This window comes from Falco naumanni, chromosome 13 (genome assembly GCF_017639655.2).
Source record: "Falco naumanni isolate bFalNau1 chromosome 13, bFalNau1.pat, whole genome shotgun sequence".
NCBI classification, from domain to species: domain Eukaryota; kingdom Metazoa; phylum Chordata; class Aves; order Falconiformes; family Falconidae; genus Falco; species Falco naumanni.
This window is the reverse complement of record NC_054066.1, coordinates 24,642,147-24,664,410: the sequence shown is the minus strand read 5'-3', so window position 1 is coordinate 24,664,410 and position 22,264 is coordinate 24,642,147. Positions and strand designations below refer to the sequence as shown.

Below are 22,264 nucleotides of genomic sequence, written 5' to 3'. Positions count from 1 at the left end.
TGTGCCAGAAACCAAAGGCTAAATACCAGGGGTCCTGAAAGTCGTGTGCTCTCTCTCCAAACTTCCCTCATTAGGTAAAACAGGAAAAAATAAATATATATCCTTATCATATTGCTGGGCTTGCTTCTACCTCAGGAAGTAATTTTTCCTGGTATTGAACTTTTTGTTGTTTTCCTGAAGTGTGATTCACATGGACTAAAACATCTGACAAAAAAATGGATGCTGATGCAAGAATTTACTTCTAATTTATTTGGGCAACCCTGTATTTACAAAGCATTTGCTTCAGCCTCACTGAGGCAATCTCGAAAAATCCCAGCAGAGTAATTTTTTTTCAAGACTGTATCTATTCATTACATTTCAAGTCACAGGTTTCTGTAGGCAGTTACAGACAAAGCAGACTGAACCCAAGCTGAAAACTACCTTTAAGTCTAGAATGCTCCTTCAGTTCCTTGTCTGCCTACACATGCAACAATTTGGACAATGTCATAAAAATTATTCTTAGGTTATTTTAGCTGGTTTCTAATTATTTTTTAAAGGAAGTCCTACAATTATTTTTAAAGCCAAGTATTGAAATATATTTTTAAACAAGAATTCTAGGTGTGATTTTTTTCTTTATAAAGAAGGCCCAGACAGCAAGAAATTAGCCATGATAGCATTTACAACAAAAATAGTCAGTCACTTGAAAAAAAATCCAAAATAATCCCACGTTAGATATTATATCTCTATTTTGTGTTACATTATTACGAAATAGTTTGTTTTCAGTAAGGAGAAACAGAATTACACCCCTTTGATAATAATAACACTTCCATGAGAACGATTTTCAATAGGAATGAGTCCATTTTCTCCAGGTTTAAGCATTGAGAGCATCTGAGCATTTGAGAGGATAAGGGGCAATTTTTTGTTCTTACAGCAAGTACTTGATTAATATTAGGCAGGTGAATAAGAGGTTAACAAACTTCAACCCTGCTGTCCATCAGCTGACATGGATATTAGAAGCACTCCCCGGCATTTTTAAGATCTGCCGTTTACTAGGCATTCACTCTGAGAGCTAACTCACTGGCAGTGAGAATTAAAGAGTAAATTGCCAGCTTGAGCAGTATAACCATCTGATCCCTGTGTTAGCCTCACAATATGCTTAACAGGATTTCCATCTTCTAGTTCCCCCCAATCCAATCGGATACACAATTCTGGGATAACAGTGTTCTGGGGTAACAGTTTGCCAACAGTCAGATTTAAACCCTCTCCAAAAATCAGCATAAATAGGTAACACAGTGTGTGAGAGCTAGGCAACTTGTTAACCTTCTCTTATATTTCTTGTTGGAACAGGAAGATTTTAAGTGAATGCATCAAGCATCTTAAAAGCTAACAACAGCTTAGCAGGTTAAATGTGAAATAGGTTTATCAGATCAGTGTAGTGCTCTTCTTGTAATTATGTTTTTACAGCCTTGTTAGGGGATGGTATTGGAGAAGAGCTTGTGATGTCAGAGTGGGTAGGGCTTAGAAGCAGGGATGAGGGGTAATCAAGATAAATTCAAATTGTATTTAAAGTAAAGTCAGCGTTAGTTAAGGCAGTTTTTGACACGTTAATCTTGATGTGTTTTAAAAGCTGCCAATCACATTACTGCGGCAGCTTGGAAGGAAGACTTCCAGTGAAGACACATACTCCTGGATGTTCACTGTGTCTTCATTTTGCCCAAAACTAAGGTCTTCACAATAGATGTAAGTATACGTAAAATAAAGCGTGCTAGTTTTTTACATAAATGGTGGTGCAACACCTGCTAAGCAATACCAAGAGGTGTATGACTTCAGATTTTGATAGGAAAGACTTATCTCACAATAGAAACAGTGCAGATCAATGCAGACTTCTTCATGGTGTTTTTCTTTAAAAGCACCACTGGACTGCAGAGAGTAAAGTTGGGAAGTTCTGATTTCTCAGCAAACTGCTATATGTACTCTTCTGGGTAAATAATCCTGCTTACTGTATTTTTTTTATGACAAACTTGATAATTTTAGAAACATTTAAAGATTTATTTCACAAATGGAGGATTTTACTTTAGGAAGGCTTGTAATTGTGTATTCAGCGTTTTTCTGGAAAACTTTGGATACAGATTGAGTTGCTTTATATATATATATGCACAAGTGTCCCATTGTCTTGTCTAACTAACAAAATACTTGTAAGATTTCACTGGTTGTTAATAATATAGCTTAATCTTTGTGTTTACCTTTTTAAAGTACAACAGAAAAACCTCAATATTTTATGGATACTTCCTGGAACAGTGGATTTTCTAAACCAGCGTGCAATCAGAATTAAGGCTATCATCACACATATATTTGGCTGGTTTAGTCTGATGTACCTACATAAGTTTTACCTAATTAAATTTTTGCTGGTGTGCATAGTCATTGCAACAAACCCTGGTGCTAGCACTGTTGTGGAAAACCAATGTATGCACTGTGATGTATTTTGTAAAAATAACATCATAATGTGTTGAGGGTTCCTTATGTCTTGTTATTACCTGAATATTAAGTGTAAACTGAGAAAAGCTTGGGCACTGTTTTATTGCCTTTCGAGCTAGAATGGCAAGATCCTCGGCTACAGAGTATGTGAATTTCCATTATCTCCCCAGTGCCCCAGAGATCTGGAAAGAGCGAGACAGAGGGGAAATCCCAACTTAAATATTTTATCATGATCTGATCCTTCAAACTGGGGCTGAATACGTTCAGTCTGTTCAAATTACTGATTTCTGAGTCTGTTTACAGGATTGGGTTTGTAATTTCACAGGTTAATCTCACAAGGGGAAAAGGTTTGTATTAGAACTTGTGACTTCATATGAGTTTGGAAAATAACAGTGGTTTTAGTATCTGATATCTGTGATTTAGATACATATTTAACATACCTGTAAATGTTTTTTAAGATGAGTGTGTGCTGCCTTTGGCTTTGTAATAAAGCAAGCTAACCTGAAACAATTAATGATGAAACCCCACACCATCCCGTTTTACCTTAGTGGTATAAGATAGATCAAATACAGTTTTCTGTTTTATTAGAGGATTTTGGGAAGTCTGAGGGATACTGCTGCAATATTTAATATCCTAACTGAAGCAGGGAGGTACTGAGGATTCAGTACAAGTTTTCTAGATTCAAACTCTTAGTTAGCCAGTGAAGTTTCTGGCTGACTTCACTGGCTAACTAAGTGAGCTTTACCTAAGTAAGAGTTATTAAATATAGATAGTTTTAAATAGCCTTCCTAAAACATGTTCCTCTTTCCACTACCTGGTTTCTTTTGGAACTGGGAGTGTTGTCATTTGCACTAGCATTTCATCTTAAAGAGACACAAATGCCATGAAAATTCAACTGCATTTCATTTGGAAATACCAGCATCGCTTTCCGATCATCAGAAAGCTTTCCATCCCAAGACTTCTATTTCCAGTTTTTTAAAAAAAAAAAAAAAAGGATTTTTAAGTACTTAAAAAGTAAGAAAATAATTTAGTTTCCCTTTAACTGATCCCACTTATGCCACACTTTGCAATTTTCAGGCTTCTCAAAGTATCAGACAAGAAGATAATGTTTCAAATGTCATCCCTAATTATGAAATAAATCCACAAGGAAAATAAATTACATGATGCTTCTATCTCTGTGTATACAACCAATGTAATAGAGAACCCATCCCTTGTAAACCACTTCTCCATGTACCAGTTTGTCAGGATACAGGGTGGGTGTACCATGTTATGCACACCTGTGCATGCACATGCTTTCTCTGCTACAACTACTATTTTTGTTAGTCCTTGCTTAGTTATTCGACTTAAGTTTTTAAAAGGCATAGTTAAAACACTCGCTGTGGTCACAGCTGGAGCCTTTGGGTGCTGCCACAAATAACAAATGAATAACATTAGCACTACGGTTCTGCAGAAACCAGCCCTGTGGCTACAGCACTGAGCTGAGAGGGAGAAGAACTAAGCACAATTCCCACCTCAGCTGCTTACTGCCCTGTATCTATATGCTTCCAATGCCATGCTGCATGGCAGGTCTGCTTCTTTTTCCTTCACCATCTGTAGGCTTTGAGGGCTCTTGCCGTGTGTTCGTGCTCAGCATAATGCATCTCCGCCTTTGGTTTTAGTCAATGCATCAGGCTGACTGTTGTCTTAGTGGCACACAGGAATAAGTTTCCCCTTGCCCCCAGACATTCCAGTGAGGAAAAAGATGAACTTCCATTATGAACCTAACTGGGTTCCTGAAAGACTGAGTTTGCCAATACTAAGTCTTCATTTCTTCCTGAAACCAGTGTTTACAAAGAAAAAAAAAAAAAAAAACAAAACAAAAAAACCCTGCTGCTTGCAATCTTGCAAGAGCGGTAAAACATTCATGTCTTCATTTCAGTGTAAAGGCATGCAATGCGAACTCTACTAGTGGACATACAGTATAAATAGTTATTTTCCTTTCTTTAGGGAATGTATTGTTCTCAATCCAGTTTTAGGATTATGCTCTAATCTCAGTCTCTGAACAGTCTGTGCCCACGTATCTAGGATTAGAATTTAGCCCTACAGCCTCTCCAATGGTACCTTAGCCCAATTAAGAAGATGTATTTCATGCTCCTGTATGACATAATGTTGGTATAATTGCTTTCTTGCTTTCCAAAAGTCATTTATTTTGCTGACTGTGGGTTCTTGAATAAGTACAATCTCTAGCTTTATGACTCTTAGCACAGGTTTAGGGCACAAACCCTGGATACTACAATATTATTAATATTCTAATGTTGTTAACTGGAATGTCTATCTATTTTTTAAAACACCACCTGATTTCTCAAGTGATCAGGAGAGCTTTTTCCGAGAAGGGAGCTAATGGAAATGAGAATGAGACAATATATGAGTTTATTCATGTATTTCACTCATAAGCATGTATACATATTTATATTATGCTTAACTGATTTCTCTGACACAGATTTACCTGAGGATTTTAAACAATACTCAGCTTCTTCCAAACAGTCTGTGGAGCCACAGCAAAGGTATACTAAATGTTACTTTTTTAAAAAATGCTAATTCCATGTGTTTTATGTAAATAAAAATAGTATTAGCTATTGAAATCTTAATGCATTTAACTAAAAAAACCCCAACGTCTTCCAACAAGTCTATATTATACATAACTTAGTATACTACACTGTATTTTGCCAGTGCAATTAATAGACACATAGACTGTTGCAGACATTTTGAAATTGCATATAGCATGATTAGATCTGCAAATGCTTCTGGTTCATGAAGTTAGTGTCTTGCCACTTCTCATCTAATAAATTGAGACAGAATTAGTACTGGGTGAGTGGTTCTGCCTGCTGCCAAGAAGGGTTTGCTAAGGGTAAGACTCTAAAGGTAGAGATTAACTTGTCTTCATCCCTGTAATGTGCTGTACAGCCAGGATTTGTGCAATAGGATCAGAGAAGAGCCAGATATGAAGGTAACGCTGGACAGCTGGTGTGTATGAATTCATATGAACCTTGCTGCAAGAGTTTGAGCTACTCTCAAATCCCAGTTAATATATCCATCAGAAGTATACTTTCCCTGTTCCCTTGGAGATATATTTTTTGCTGATGATGGTTTCCAATATGCTAGTTATGAAAACAGTATGAACCTCGAGTACCGTAAATTTGACCTGGAAGTCAGAACCCCAGCTAAGTAATAAAAAAAGTTATTTTTCCAAATGGAATAACGTAGATCAGTCAAGTTCAGTATCTCCTCCTGACACAGTTGCATACAAGACTTTATATTAGGTTAAGCAGCTATCTATTTATCCTACCTGATCAATTGGAAGCCTCCCTGAACAAGAAATTCAGGGAAATAAGTGATTTAATGCAGGTAACACATACATATAAAATGTGTCCTTTAAGTTAAATTTAAACCAGACTGATATTATGCCATTCAACTTGGGAAAGTAGATTAGAATTCTGGTGGAAATAACATCTCAACATTTTTACTACAGATACCAGAGTTATTTTTATGTATCTGAGAAGAAATCAAAGATAAGCTAGATAGGATTGACCGGCACACCAATAAAAAAACAAAAACAAAACCAAACCAGAATGACTTCATGAAGCAACTCCAGCAAAAACTTCATTAAGAAATCAAACCTTCCTTTTGGCTCATGATGATTCAAAAACCAGGTCGGCAGAAACAGTAAGCTACAGTTTTAGTGAAAGAAGATACCAATGAACTTTCAAGTCATGTTATTCCATGATTTTTTCAATACTATATCTTTTCCATCTCAAGCCAACAGACCACTTAATCTACCTTTGCAGAGATAAGCTGCTTACGTGATGCACATTGCCTGAAGCAATAAATGTTGCCTGAAGTGATGCTCTATGCATTTTAGTCATCTAATAGATAACAATCTATCAAACACATATCAACTCCACTTTGGGTGCTGTGTATTTGGTACCCTGCACTGTGTGAAAATGCATTAAAAGTAAACATCACTTTTAAAAATAAGGATTTTAAGTTCTTAAACAGTTTCTGCTCCAGCTCTGAAAGGAGGCAGTGTGAGAGACTACCTGTCAACCAACAGTATAACATACTTCACATCCAACATAAAATCCAGTTTTGTTTTGGGAACTGCACAAACTATACAGAGAATACCACAGTAATACTGATGCTACTGGTTTATAAGCACACTTACTGCCATTTGATTGTTGATAGATTTCTGTCAGAACAGGCATGGTATATAGCAACCCTATGGTGTGGTGGTAGATTTGGGTCAGAATAGATGGGTCCCTTCCCGCTAGGTTTTCCATGATTCTACACTTTAAGGTTGTATCTATAATTTTAGTCACAGGTATGATTTTAGTGGAGAGTATAGAAGTTCTAGGTAGGCCTGATAAAGAAAAGTCTTACTTGAACATCTTTTCCCCCACACAGGGACAGCTTCCCCAGAATGAAGTGCATTCACAACTGTGATTAAAACATGGAATTGAAGAATTATGGCAGTTCCTAAAAAGCAGAAGTGGTACAGCTTGTCGGTCATCTGACAGACAAACCTTTGTTAGTATTAATAGTAGCTTTTACATATTTTTTTAAAAAATTACTATAATAAAATGTTTAAAACCTCCCATTTTTTCCATTATGTGTATCTGCACCTCTGCTGGTTGCTTTGCAGCTTCATATTCTCTAGTGAGGTGCACCAGAGGCCAGGCTGTAAGGAGGTTAGCACAGTTTAACATTGCAGCTTGGTTTTCTAGAGTATTTAATACACAGTCACTCATCTGTGATGGAAAACCACCTAAATGGCTCACTGGATCAACACAATATGGCAAATACCATCATCCCAGTTGCCATCTATTTTTTTGAGCTGCTGTAAAGTTTAGTTCAGCACTAAATCGCTTTAGTACTGAGCTTTAAAATGCTTTAGCAGCTCAGAAGCACTTTGGCAGCTCAAATACTCTTCATGAAGCACCCAGCATCCTAAATCGCTTTAAGTCTGAAGTATCCTAAAAAACCACAAATGGAAACATGTCCAGCAGCACATGTTCAGATACATATGTCAAGAACAAAGGACATAGTGCTGCTCTTGGATTTGACGGGCTTGCCTGCTTCCAGGAAGACCTGGATCTTCCCCAACCCAGAGCATAGCATTTACAAGTGTAAAGAACTTTTTATTTTGAGGAAACACCAGTGGCACGGTCCAAGTATAGCTTCTACTCTCAGTTTGCATGGCTGAAATGACTAAAAAACTCATTTTGAGGCTGAGACCAAGTACCTCCACCATACCAAGGAAATGGCAAATTCCTAAAGCATGTGAAGTAGATAGATAGCTTTCCCTTAAAAATTTTTATAACTCGTCGATAGGTCAAAGGCAATACAAGGAGTTATAATGAATTATAAATGGATTTGGTAACAAAATACAGGATTTAGCTGCTGTCAGATTTTGGATAGTGAACAGTTTTTAAAATTTAAGTTTATGTTTTGGAGAAGGACTGGTTGTGAAAAAGGGAATTTTGGTTGTTTCTGCTTGCTATTCCTAAGGAATTTCTGTATCCTAGGTAACTGGTTTAAAGGGAAACAAACCACTTGGCAACTGGATCCATCTTGTACTCAACAATGCCAACATCCCAAGCTGTGTTTGATCTCACTGAGACTTGTACACCACCACTGCCTTTACAGTGGTCTCATACACACAATTAGTCCCATAGCTGGATTTTGTGCCAATACTGCTAATCACAGGCATTGACTTTTAAGGCTAGAAGCAGGGGCAACATAGTATAAAAATAAAGATATATTTCAGCCTGCAAAGTAAGTTTGGCATAAATGTGAAAATACACGAGAAAGACTTGAGCAAAAGGTAGGCAGAGTTCTCAGGGAACAGTGGCATTTTAATGTAATATTATCATCACAACATGCTAAAGGCAAATTGACAAGTAAGCCATAAAATGGCCAGAACCACCCAAAGCCCTGGATGGTTCTGGACATCTGTGCTTCAGAGGCCACATCTTCATGGAGTGATTAATAACATGAATTCAGCAATCATCAGCACACAGCTAAAATGCAAGGCAGCTGCTGTCAGGGAATTAGTCAGCAATGACTTCCTTGCCATGGGATTCACATCCCAAACTGGACCCAGCAGACAGGACCCTTAGCAGCACAATCAGTCAGTCCTGTATTTCTTAGATCTTGTTTCTCAATGATTCCTGTTTGCCGAGTTTCATGGAAAGATTCAGAAAGGCATGATTCACTTGAGCTCTCTCTGGCTTTGGTAGATTCTCTATGTGTCTCTCCTCATGTTTCTAAAGTATCCCTCACTGCTATCTATACCAAGTGCCAACAGAACTCATGAAGCTGTAACTCTCTACCTAAAGGATGAAAACACTTAAGCATCAAGTCTTCCTTCTTTCAGGAGAGAAAGAATTCATTTCATCAGAGCTAATGGAGAAGAAAATTCAACTCCTTAATTTCAACTTACTTAAAAAAAAAAAAAATAACCCATCTTTTGCTGTGCAAATCTAGTTTGAAACAAATGTACAGATGCCCATGCTGCCTAGCCTACTCCCTCTGCCAACCCCTCAACTTAAAGCATCCCACACAGGATAGCTTTTAAACATCCAGGCTATGGGTTACAGGCCTTATTTGCTTTATGACCTATCTGCACAAAAAAATCCTGCTGTAGATCATCCCCCTGAAATCCTGAGCAGGACACACTGTGGTTATTTATCCGCCAGTATCAGGATCATTTGTCATCTAGTCACCTTCCTCCTTGGACAGAGTTAGAAATTCTCACGCAATCCACCTCAGTGACAGTACAGCTATTCAGCGACGCTTTGTAATCTACTAGTTTTTAGTCTAGATTTTTACTCCTCTGGCTTTATTTACCTGTACCTATATGGATAATCTGAGCCTCAGTGCTTTGATCACTGTTTTTGAACTACAAAGCATGTTCTTTAATTATTTTTTTTTTTACTTCATTTGCCAGTCTTAAGGGGCTGATATCATTTGGAACAGCTTATTTCTATCATTTCTTCCCATCTGTTTCAATTAGTTTACAGTAGACAGGGCTCCAAACTACTACAATTCCCTAAGTTAAACCAAAGATACCTGCCTTCCTAAGTATGAGCACATGTCACTGTTCTCAGGGCTGCAGGCAAAAGCCTTTGGCTTATTTATGTCCTTTTGAGCAACTGGTATTTTCCAACTGACTTTCCTTGCACAGGAAGGCCCAAGGACATTGAACACCTCAGTACAAACAAGGGCAACATCCAGATGATCTTGAAAACTGAAAGTTTCTACATGGAAACCAATACAATCCTCAAACACTGAAAGGTACAGCTGTGACTGGCAGAACTACCACCATTTATCTGAGAAATAGCTTCAACCACCTGCTCTGTTTCTTACATTGTAGAATATCTTATTCTTTTCTTTGGGCCTGCTGGTTCAGTTCTTTACAATATAAAAGTGGTTGCTGTCTCCTTGCAGCATGACTCCACGAGATCACATGAGAAAAATGTCTATTCTGGGGGAACAAGGAACACTAGAAGAAAAGCACCTGTACAGATTAGCAAGTGGCATGGCAGCAGGAGGTAAGCAGGAAGAAATCTAACTGCACATTTGTTTATAGGATTGCTAATACTTGTACAACGTACAGGAAACAGCCAGTAACAGGTTTAGGGTCTTCAAGAAGTATTTCAAATTCACCTTAGGAGTAACTGGAGAAACATTTTTCTTTATGTAATTAAAAGTTAACATGGGGGATTCTTGGCATTCAGAATTTGATCAAGAGATGCTAAGCACCTGGAAGAAGAGTCAAGGTCACAGAGGAACTGCAACAAAACCCATAGCTAGTTGTTGTGATGTTCTGGCTTACCACTGCAGGCTCTCCCTTCTAGAGCTGCTGTCTCATGACAAGACAGGTTCCAGCTAATAAGATTTTTCTAAAAATTAATCTGCATTAGAAATGAAAATGTTCTGAAGCAGAGAACTTACCATTCAGGGCCGTTCTCTTCTGTCTCATAGTGTTATATGGATTACTGTAAATTGTCCTTTTGTATACTTGACTGTGCACATCCTGTTTATTTTTACTGCAGTTTGATTGTATACATCTGTATTTTTTAGACAAAGTTGTTAAGGTGGCAGTGGAAACTTTTTTAATTGCTGTTATTACAAAAAAAGTGTGATTTGCTAACTCATACTAAAATGCTGGCATTTGAGGGAAAAAACCACCCTATTTTATCTGGTGAAGTTATACTGCAGACAGAATTAATTCTAATTTACTACATTAGCAACAGAACTGTATATGTTTTGTGTCAGAACTGCGGCAGCGGCAAGAGATGCTAATGAGAAATCAGCTGATGGCAGTAAACCCTCAACTAATGGGTGCAGGCCAGCAAAGAATGCAGGCGATTCCCTCCCAGTTTGAGCCTCGACTGGTAGACAGGTATTTTGCACCATTTCTCTATTATATTACTGCAGTTAAAGAATAAATGTACATGTATTGTACCCGAGTATATAAAGATCCTAGATTATTCTTAACCAAACAATGTCCTTTGCATATTTGAATGTATTTTTTTCCTCTCAGAGATCTGTTGCCTTCAACTGAAATGATGGCATCAGCTGATGCAAGACAAATCCATATAGCGTCCCACCTCGGACCCACAGTCCCACAGCATGCAAACATGCCAAACATATTGTCCAACCGCATTTACCCAGGCCCAGGTAATGAAGCATTTTCTGCATCCTGACAAGTGAGAGTATTTAAATGAGAAAGCAAACTGCACCTACTAGTTTTTCCATAGGTAGAGTCAGTAACAGTTTATTTTCTTTGCACAAATGGTCTCACTAAAAGGAAGCATTCTGCCTATTATATGTTTTAAACTGTGTCCATTTAAGTCCAAACACAACCATTTTAGCTTTTTTAAAAATACACTGCTTTCAAAATTATCTGCACAATTCTGTTGTCTTCTTTTCTTTTTGTATTTTCACACTTAAAGAAGCAAGTCAAATCAACGCTTCTTGCTACATTTAGCCAACGCTCATACATGAGCAAGAGTTGCTTTCAGAGACCACTTTACCTATCCTATTCTTTAATCATAATATCACATGCCAGTTTACTCCTGTAGGGCAACTACAAGTCCTTTTAACAAAGGCTCAAAATTACAGGGCACAGCTCTAAGGAGAAAGCTGGGTATTGCAGCATGGCAACACAACTGTGACAAACACGTCATGCTGCACATAAATTTACGTATCACTTTATACAAAGACGTCATATCTTAAGGCTCCTTCTTTGAGAAGAGTGATTAAATTATTGATGCCACATAGATCCATAAACAAGATTTTCTGGCTTCAGCTTCCAACCCCCCCAAATGCAGATCTCAAATAATTTCCTCTTGAGAGAGTATCTATAATTGTAAATTACATGGCACCTAGGCTGAAAACAGTCTTGAAGGAGCAGGCTGGCTTTGCTTAACTGTTGGTTATTATCTTCTGGGCAACTATGTGTACTTCAAAGACATAGGTCACCAAACAGAATCACACTGCTGTCTCTTCCCTTTATGGATAATACCTAAATACAGATTTGATCCTACAAACACCTGATGCTGGACTTCACATTTCTACCACATATTCTCACCAAAGCAATGAGCAGAAATACTATTTAACTTGAAGTCATATCAGTTTCCTAGTGAAGCACATAATTCAAGTCTTAATAAGCTTTTTAAAGTGTCTCTCCATTGCTTTGGAGTTTGTGCATTTACTTGAGGAAACTAGTGAATTTTAAAGATTTTTTTTCCCCCCCCTCCCTTCAAGGATACAGCTTTCTGCAACCAGAATCCATGGAAGCTGTGGCCAGAAGACAGGAACTGGTTCAAAAGCAAAATATTGCCAGGTAATCAATAGTAAGCTTTGCTCTGAGGTGCATGCCAGAATTAGGGCAGCAAAGGCAGCTGAAAATTATTAAGTCACAGACGTGTTATAGGCTTTTATTTACAGTGATCAAGGTACTTTTTCAAGTCAACCAGGGAAGCAGAGAGCCCCTAGTTGTCTCTGAAGGCCTGAAGCTACTAACTTCCCCCTTGCCCCTATTCTGCTTTTAGCCCTAAAATAACACAAGGAAAAGAAACAAGCCCCTCAGCTTGGTTAAAGAAACAAACAAGATACAGGCTTCAGCCCCAGCCCTTGAACTCTGGATCTAAACACCCTGAAGTTACAAAAAGTCAGAAAAGAATTCAAACTTTACAGCTGTATATTATCACACACATGTTAAGACACCAGAGCTGGGCCCTTGGGATGATTAGCTGTGCCTTCACCCTACCAGGGTAGACAGCTTTCCTAGTTTAATATAGTCTGAATGTTAGGGTAAGTACAGAGAATTTGGTTATTTGTACCAGTTTCAGCGTAATCAGTAGCTGGTTAAGTAGCCACCAGTGCCCTCCCTCACAGCCACACCATTTCCATAGCAGAACTCTAACCTCAAGCACTCCTGCACTGGGCTTCAGCACCGTACTGAGTGGCAGCACCCCTCACACAGTGAGACTAAAAGCAAAGAACAAATACATCTGAGTAGGCATCTCAAAATAATCATAACAGAAGTTTTTTAGCTCTTCAGTCGATTACTGAACTCCTCCAAGCACAAGATTTACATTAGCAATGCATTTCATATAGCTCTTGTCACATGGTAAAAACCCTGAGAAAAATCAGTAAAAGCTAACAGCAAGCATTGATTTAAAGAATCAGTTACCAATATTTGAGTGAGCGGAGGTTATCTTTATTCGGCAGCGCCAGGTGCATGGGGGATCACTCCAAAGTCATGCACCCCAAGGGAACCTTGTGCCTGGACAATTAGCACACTCCTTATGTCACCCATTCAAGGATTTAGTACATCCTCAAGTTAACAATAAAGGCCTCCTCAGATAAGCACGAGCACACTGTTCTTTAAATAAATCATATATGGCCCATTATTCAGCATGGCCATCACATACACCCTCAGCCACATGAGAGCCAGTCCTACCTGCTCAGGCTTGTTCTTCAGTGCACCAAACCTGGGAGAGAGAGGAGGAAAAAAAACCCCCAACAACCCACAAAAAAAAAAAAAAAAAAAAAAAAAAAAAAAACCTAACAAAAAATAAAACCCCAAAACCTCAACATAAGACACCCCAACCTAAATCTATGAGATAACCTTTCACCATACTCACAATTTTTGATTTTTTGCTACACCACATGACCCCTTTACCCTTTATAGAAATCAGGTGTTGGCAACCATTCTCTTGCACTTGGTGCAGCTGTGCTGCTGAGCACCTGGGCCCAAATCTTTGTTCTTCAAGGGACTCTGCCTCATACCAAAGCTCAGTGATTCCCCACCTTGCTGGTTCTCACAAAAGCAGGCTGTCTTATCTGGAGGAATATTCAGGAATGTAACCCTCTTTGCTGTGTATCTCCACCTCAAGAACTGTGTGTGAGTAATGACAATTAGGCAAGAGGTACAAGGACATGGTACATAGACAAAACACACTTGGATCTCCGAAAGCAGAGAATTAATGGTTCAGAGGTTGTTGCTAAGGCAAAAACAGGGCAGAAAAAAGCTCTGAATGTTATGGAGTGATCAACTAATTCCTCGTAACAATCATCTGAATAGACACCTTTAGCTCAAACTGTTTTCCTGACAATTTTACATTAATGAGAGGACTAAAACTCAGACTCCCTCTGATCTGTTGTCCTCACCGCACTATTAAGAAAGCTATCTTGGTGCACGTTAAAGACTTGTCTGCCCTCACAAGCCCCTTTTCCAGAGAACAGTGCGGAAGTCCCACTGAAAGCTCATCAAAGCAAGGACAGCAGACTGAGCTGTTTCTGGTTTATGTCTGGTAGATTGGCTCACTTTTGCCATCTCTCAGCTCCACATGAAGCTGTGGAGCTCTAGGAGCTATAGTTTTTTCTTTTGGTCACTAGCTTGGCTCCAGAGAAAGCTGATGCTAGTGAAGGTTGGTACAATGGAGACACATACTACTTGAATTCTCCATATCTCACTGGTAAGCACTTCTACCTGCTATGCCAGAGGCAGGAAGCTGGCACAGACTCTGGAGCATTGGCTTGATCCACCAGGAGGGAGATGGTGGAGCACTTACTACCAGAATCTCACCCTTTCACACCCTCAGAGCCATGCTCAGGTGCCAGGTACTACGGAGAGTTACTCAAGAGACTTAACGTTAGCTTACTCTGAATATATGCACAAGTTCCATAGACAATATAATTCTAGTTCTTTATCGCTTACAATATCACTGCAATTTTGCAGTTTTCTGTACAATTTTCTGATGGGTAATATAAATCACTTATCTTCTTTAGTCTTTGACTGTTATGTCCCTGGAGACAATTTTCCAAATCCCAGGGGAGCATAATCACCATAATAATGCCTGGATTGCCAATATACAAATAACTTCTTTGTCTGAAATATTATCCAGAAGCATTACGTGGAAGATATTTTTTTTTCCTTTTAGTTCACTGGCAGCATATTAGATTTAGCCAGGTTTGCCACTCCATCTGCAGTTTGTGCCCTCTTACACACAGCAATACAGGGGAGACAGAAGAAAAGCAGTACTCTTGCCTATTCAATTATCTGAGTTTTATTCTGCTGCTGTAAAAAAGAGGTGATGAAGGAACAGAGCTGCCCTAACTGCCTGTGCTCCTGTGTGTCTTTCAGAATGGAAATGGAGATGAATGCTATTTTTCAGCAAAAAGAAATGGAGAAAGTTCATCGGAAAGGACTACTGGGTCTGGAAGCACCTTTCCTTTACCATGGCATGCCAGCTAGTCCCATTGCTTTTCGTGGCAGGCACAGACTACCTGAAGGCCATCTTCCCAGCGACTTATACGTTCATCGCACCACCATTGATGAAATTCATGGCAATGCTATGCTCATGGCAACCAGCCCATACCCTCCAGTCAGCACTTTGCAAAGGGAGAGGGGACGTCGACCAGGGAGAAGAACTGGAAATCACAAAACTGCAGACTGTAGTGCCAATGGCACAAAGAACCAAGGTGATGACAAAACTACAGACCCTACTTCAGCTACAGTGGATGATGAGAAAGAAGACAAGAAAGAAGCAGAGGTGGAGACACCAAACAAACATGAACAAACAAAAAACCAGACTGAGCCATCTGCTGTTGCCAAAAACTGTAAAGAGTTTGAACAAGGCTTGAGAAAAAACTGTGCTACTCATGAAATGTCTACTGAAACCAACAACTGCAGCAGCACAAATGAGAAGGAATCTAATAGTTCCTGTGCTGCTTTTGATGAGAAGTACATGTACCCTTCTGCAATACCATTCTCAACATTACCATATGGATTTCCCGTACCCAGCAACCCATTGCTACCTTCAGGTTTGTCAAGTCTCCAGATTAGTTAGAGTGGTGTGTTGATATAATTTATTATTATTGATTTGCACTCTTAATTCTTCCCTCTGTTTTAAGCAAATTTTTGGTATGATAGAGTCATGACAACTAAATGTAGAATTCATATGCAGCAAATAGTAATACTTGGTAAATCCAAGTCAGCAAAGGTAAAGTGTGGGTTTTTCTACCTGCGAACTGTGTTTGCTGACATAACAGTGCTGAAACCTTAGGCTGCAGTGCTTTATTTTGCAGGACAATGCAATTACACAGCAAAAAGTCACAAAGCAGCTTCCTAACTATTCCAATGCTTTATGCCATACACTATACTGTGTTTGTGTTTATATCAGTCCCTAGGGACAACACAGTTGTCACCCCTAAACTGTCAAGTTAGCAGCACTTTGAGGTTCGCTACAATTCTGTTCAACATATTACATTCTATCCTCTCCTTCTGGTGGTCAGGAGGAAATGTAACAGCACACAATCTACTGACCATAATCCCTGTGTCTGTCAAACAGGACAAGGAATCCCCTTAGAAGTTGCACTCATTTAAGAACAAACTTAACCCTAAGACTTGGCCTCCTCAAGAGCAGAATGTAAGACACAGGCCTCTCCAGCCACTGTGCACCAATTACTGTTTCTAAAGCTTTGTCTCTTTTGTTAAATGCACCAGTGCCAGTGGATGAGCCCTGCAAAACTTCCCATTACCTGAAATGAGAACAGGCTGGAGTGTTTGTCCAGGATCATCTACTATATCACTGAAAAATATATAATCACAGAATCACAGAATCATTTAGGCTGGGAAAGACCTTTAAGGTCATCGAGTCCAATGAAAACCTAACACTGCCAATTCCACCACTAAAGTATGTCCCTAAAATGCACATTAAGTATTCAGTTCCTGTCTGCAAAAGGAATTTCAATTTAAATAAACATAATAGCTGAATGAAATTGTGACATAACTTCACTCTTCTGCCCACAACTTTTCTGCATGTCCTTCTAACTCACAGTAGACACTATAAGCTAGTAAAGGCTTGGTTCCATTCTACTGAAATATAAATATTAGTCAAGTTAAAACAACAGTAGGACCTAAAAACCATCAGATAATGTACTCATTAGAGAAAATACTGCAGAATGACTTGTGTGCGTAGTGACTGGTACATACAGTGCCAACAGTAAACAAAAGAAGTCACCAAAAGAAAACCCTCCAGGATAAGCTGCTACTGACTATCTGGTGATTTTGGTGTCAAAGACTCCTGTATCTGTCTGTGACTACACAGTGCTGTTAGTATATTAGGTTCTGGACAAGTGTTAAAATTCTCATGTTAGCAATCATTTCCTATTGATTTGCAAGTAAAGTTCTACAAACATAACATTTGCATTTCCTCCTCAAAGGAGCACATGGCCTGATCCTGAACGGAGAAGACATTTCTTCTGTTGAAGACATTCGCAAATGGACAGTTGATGACGTATACAACTTCATCGTTAGCCTCCCAGGCTGTTCAGATTATGGCCAGGTGATAATAAACACTCATCACATTTTGGGTCTTTAGGACAATTTAGATTTTAAGGTCATCAGACAAATGTAAATGCTAAAGGTTAATTGGTTGTCACAAAGTTACAAACTTAATAGTAGTTTTCATTGTGCTTCAACTTATGAAGCCATGCTCTGAGAGGTTACATGCATTTCTGCTGCAACAACACAATACCAGAAGGATCAGCAGAAAAACAACAGCATAAGAAAAGTATCTTATTTTTTTCATTCCACATGGCCTGAAGAATTTTTATGCACATTAAAGCAATTTCTCATTCTTGAATATTGGTATCCTACCCCACCTGAGCTCTTAGAGGCATCATTCCATTTGAAAAAATGAAGTATCATTAGAAATACAAGCAAAGAGGTTGAAATCTTGCATGTTCCTAGTAAAGCCTTAAGAAGATCAACACTCTTCTTTCATCAGTAGCAGGCTGCTCACTTCCTGAAAAAAAAAAACCAACCAAAAAAACAAAAAAAAAACTCCTAAGCAAACAAAAACCCCACAAAGTATCATTGAAATGTTACAAAGTTACAAACAAAAACCCCACAAAGTATCATTGAAATGTTACAAAGTTGCAAACAAAAACCCCAACAAAGTATCACTGAAATGTTACAAAGTTGCAAACAACCCAACAAAGTATCACTGAAGTGTTACAAAGTTGCAAACAAAAAACCCCAACAAAGTATCACTGAAGTGTTACAAAGTTGCAAACAAAAACCCACAAACAGCCACATTGAAATGTACAAAGTTGCCACTTGCCAAGAACAAGTAAATAAACTACCTGCAAATACACTGATACCCACAGACCTGAACAAGAGACCGCATGCTGCAGTCAGGAGATAAATAAGATAAAATAGTTGCACTGTTATTTCCTCCTTCTATTTATCGCCTATGCCTCAAGATTAAGTATAAAAGATAACCAATGAAGTCTGTTTTAGCACATCATGATGTGTTCTATCATTTCATAAGGTATTTAAAGACCATGCTATTGATGGAGAAACCCTCCCCCTACTAACAGAGGAACATCTCCTGGATACAATGGGATTAAAACTCGGACCAGCATTAAAAATCCGCTCTCAGGTATGGTCATTAAATGTATGCCAAGATGGCAAGTCACAGAGATGTGAAAGAGTCAGAAGCTAACAGAATGAATTTTTTTTCAAACCGAAACACACTTTTTTCTTACTGATAAGGCAACTACCATAATATTAGGAGAAAAGAAATTACTCCAGCATAGTTTGCTTTCACTTCTCTGCATGTTATAACAACATGTAGGGGAGACACTAAGGGGAGGTTAGGACTGACAGTTTGAGAGACAAAGTGGAGTCAGGATACAACACTGGAGACTAGGCTGACCTTGGAAATGGAAAAGACCTGTTTGACAGCATAACTGTTTCACTTTTCTTTTGCCTTCCCAGCTAGTAAGAACTGCTCTGATACACACTTGCTTTTGCTTCAACCTGGCTTTTAAAACATACCAAGCAGAGGTTTCTACAGCCTTTTGGGGAATATGATCATACATGTTTCACAGACAGGCTGTCCCTTTATGTTTAAAATTTTCTGCTCTTAATTTCATCAGTAATATCAACTCTCTGTGTGTTTCTGTTGTTGCCTGGTTCTTTTAATTTTCTTTAACCCTTTGCTCTCTCTTACCCTTCTCTCATTAAAAGCACCTTCCCTGCTCCTGGCTGGCAGTTTGCCTCCCCTCTGTCCCATGGGTGCTACAGCACCTAGAGAGCAAGAGGAGCCTGCTGCCAGGCTCAGTCACTGGACCATTTCCCAAACTGAGTATTGCCAAGCTTCTTCCACAAGAACCAGAACCTGGAAAAATATGAGAGGGAAAAAAAAGAAAATATTCTTTTCATTTTTGCTAATCACTGATAACCCTTTGAGGTGGCTGGGATCTCCTGGATGTCCCTGGCATTGCTACACAAGTCAGCCTTGATGTTTAATGGCCTTAACGCTACCTCAAGAAGCAATTACTGCAATTGTGCTTTTGTCTTTAAAGGTGTCCCGACGTCTGGGCAATGTGTTCTACATGATGAATCTTCCTCTGTCTGTCCCCCTGCCACCCGCTTCAGGCAAACCCTCGGATCAGCCCTCTGACATGGCCTCCCCTCTTCACTGCAACAGCAGTGGCGATACGCTGGATAGTCCCTGCTCTCAGGACCCAGAAACTTCACAAGCAGTGGAACAGATTGTTTCAGAAAACAGGGAAAATCCATGTGACACAGCTGGATCTCAGGCTGACTTCCAGATGATAACTTTCCAGAAGAGCTGAGCTAAGTCCAGGACATAACATGTTTTTAATAATACAAGAACCTCTAGTTAAAACATGTTTGAGAAGATAGCTACAGCCTGAAACCTCTGTATGACTGGGCCTGAATGAAATAAGCTGCAAATGCAGCATGAGGAAGTGTGGTATCTTGAAGAAGGCATTAAAAAAATGTGTTATTACTTTCAAGTGCAATTCATTAAAAAGAATACCAGTACCGTTAACAGATAAATCTAATTTTTCATTACAGTCCAGCATTATCACTGAGATCTGTCAGAGACTCAGAGTGCATTGACTGTCTTACAGTGTGTTCACGTGGGCTACTGAGAAACTACAAGGAGAAGTTACAACTTCCACACATAGGTGACCTGCTTCTGTTGAACAAAATTTATATAGAAAATGTATATGGAATTCACTGGGAGAGTATGGAATTGCCTGCAGAACATAAAGCAAAATACCTTAGACTCAGCAATATGAGTTAATTCCATTGCTATTCTAGAACTAAGCCTTTCTAAGTGCCTGGGAAGGGTACACAGGGTATAGACAAAATATACGGATTAAACCCTGGACATGAAAATACCACCTGTAACATCAATTTTAATTATTCTGAGGCATTCTTCTCACAAAGGTTTGAATTTGCTTTGCATGATTGCATGACTGGGATGAGTTCAGGAGGAAGCATCGCCATAAAGACCTTGGACACAGTTACCTGGATAGTAATGCTCCTGCAGGCAGCAGGATTAAAGCCACCTGCTTCCCACCACCCTCTGCCACAGCACCCTTCCCCTCAGCCCTCCTGGACAAGCCACGGAAAGCCCTTTGCTCAGCATTCTTCATTTTGGAAGAGGCCATCAATTTCAGCCTGAAAGCTTCCTTTTTTCTGCACAAATACGGTTTCCCCTCACTTCTATTACTGATGATTCATTATCTCACAGCAAACAGGAACCACAAAATAGAGGGTTTAACTAGGGATAAATCCCTAGCATTTTATTGATTCCTGTGTGAATTAACTTTGTTTCCTCTTTAGGGATTTTGTGATACACTGGTCTTCCACTTAGGCTTTGGAAATCAGTATACTTCCACTCTCCTCCTTGCAAGAATGCTTATTTACTCCAAAGGACACACAAGTATTGATAAAATTTACGTTCTGTAAATTGAGAGTTGGTAGCTTGTGGATCTGCTGTATATTGCTACCTTAGATTATCTCCTCTTAGTTTAGTTTGCGTGGCTCAAGTACTTAAACAGCAAGAGGTGCACTGCTGTTTAGGTGGTGAGTGTCTAAACACCTGAGGAGGGGAAGCATTCTCATATTTTAGACTGTGAGCACATGTTCTTTTACTTCAGCATGAGATAAATTATTTGGTATCTTTGGTATATTTGTGAACTAGACAATATGTGATTAGATGTTTGCAACAGCAAACTGTGTACATCATCTTACTTATACTGTCCAAACTTTGCAGCCTTCAGAAGGGCATATATCTGTAGTACTGCTTTTCTGAACTAACAAAGCCTTTCTGTAAAAGGAGTAGAGCCTGTTTTCACTGAAAACTGCCATTGACATCAGTTATGGCAGTTTTGGGCTCTGCATGTATCTCCAATTGTACACTGGAGTGTACAGTTTCAGGGTTAATCAGTAAAATCCAGCAAGGTCCAATGCAAAAGCAGGGTATGCTATGCAGTAAAATACTCCAAAGTTGCAGACAGACCCTGAAGTAATCCCCTCCTAAGCGAAGCACTGACCTTTACATCTGTGATCTGGTGAAATAATGGGAGTCTTTCCCAAGAGTTTGGATTATGTCTTATGCATCATCTGTCAGTATCTTTCATATAAGGAACTGTTTACTGAATACTCAATAGTGTTCCAAAAAAGCAAAATTATAACCTGAGGCTGAAAGGTTTAACTATAACTCCATAAGACTGTCTAAAAGAAGTACAACAATATTAATCTTGGACTGGCAATTAGTTTGCTGTTCCCTTTGTCTCAAGTGACACAAAATGTGTTAAACTCTGTTCTCTTCATTAACTTTTCTATATTTTTTTCATGGCTTTGAAACTTAGGCAGACTGGAGAGTTTTATGTTGCATTTGGTAATGTAAATGTTTGCTTTTTCAGATTTTGGATGAAACACAATTGTCAATGTAAAAAGTCATATTCTGTTTTAAATGCTTTTACCTGTTATTTTAACATGTAACATCTTGGATTAATTACACTAGAAAAAATGTTTTACTTTTACAGTAGATTTAACTATTGTGATTTTTTTTAAATTGTAGATTGTTCATATACAATGAGGGAAAAAGAAAATATTTTTATATAGTAAAAGTGCTTCTTAAAAAAAGTATCAGGAACACCCATTGTGTTTAGCATCTGAAAAAATTTCTAACTTTTTTTTGTGTGCAATCGACGATCATGTTGACAATGTCACTTATCTAATTAAACACAGTTAATGAATTGGTTTTCAAATGGCATCCCGCCTCTCCACTGTGTGAAATAGCTGAATCTACCTAAGACCTTCACGCTAGAAGAGGAATCCCTGATACGTTTCCAGGTCAATTAGGCCAGGAGATGTCGCTGTAAAGCTACAAGAGGTTACCTATCACCCCTCCGCAGTGAAACG

The 22,264-nt window shown here is 38.8% G+C and overlaps 2 protein-coding genes across 4 annotated transcripts in view; one reads left to right on the top strand and one right to left on the bottom strand.

The window, feature by feature from the left end:
* LRRC31 (leucine rich repeat containing 31) overlaps window positions 1–22,264 on the bottom strand; it is a 52,511-nt gene that overhangs the window by 23,766 nt on the left and 6,481 nt on the right. The gene's annotated exons all lie outside the window — the stretch shown is intronic.
* On the top strand, window positions 1,617–21,859 carry SAMD7 (sterile alpha motif domain containing 7). Its single transcript, XM_040612450.1, has 10 exons — window positions 1,617–1,719; window positions 4,934–4,997; window positions 9,940–10,043; window positions 10,771–10,897; window positions 11,039–11,175; window positions 12,265–12,343; window positions 15,152–15,831; window positions 17,233–17,354; window positions 18,345–18,455; window positions 19,384–21,859. Exons 3-10 carry the CDS (start codon window positions 9,941–9,943, stop codon window positions 19,654–19,656), a joined length of 1,632 nt encoding a protein of 543 aa, XP_040468384.1. The 5' UTR covers window positions 1,617–1,719; window positions 4,934–4,997; window position 9,940; the 3' UTR covers window positions 19,657–21,859.

What these genes read in the sequence shown, in the direction of transcription:
- SAMD7 (XM_040612450.1), top strand. Translation starts at nt 9,941, where the DNA reads ATGACTCCACGAGATCACATGAGAAAAATGTCTATTCTGGGGGAACAA. An exon ending in GAGCCTCGACTGGTAGACAG is followed by an intron (nt 10,898 to 11,038) that starts GTATTTTGCACC and finishes TTTTCCTCTCAG; the next exon opens with AGATCTGTTGCCTTCAACTG. An exon ending in CAACCCATTGCTACCTTCAG is followed by an intron (nt 15,832 to 17,232) that starts GTTTGTCAAGTC and finishes TCCTCCTCAAAG; the next exon opens with GAGCACATGGCCTGATCCTG.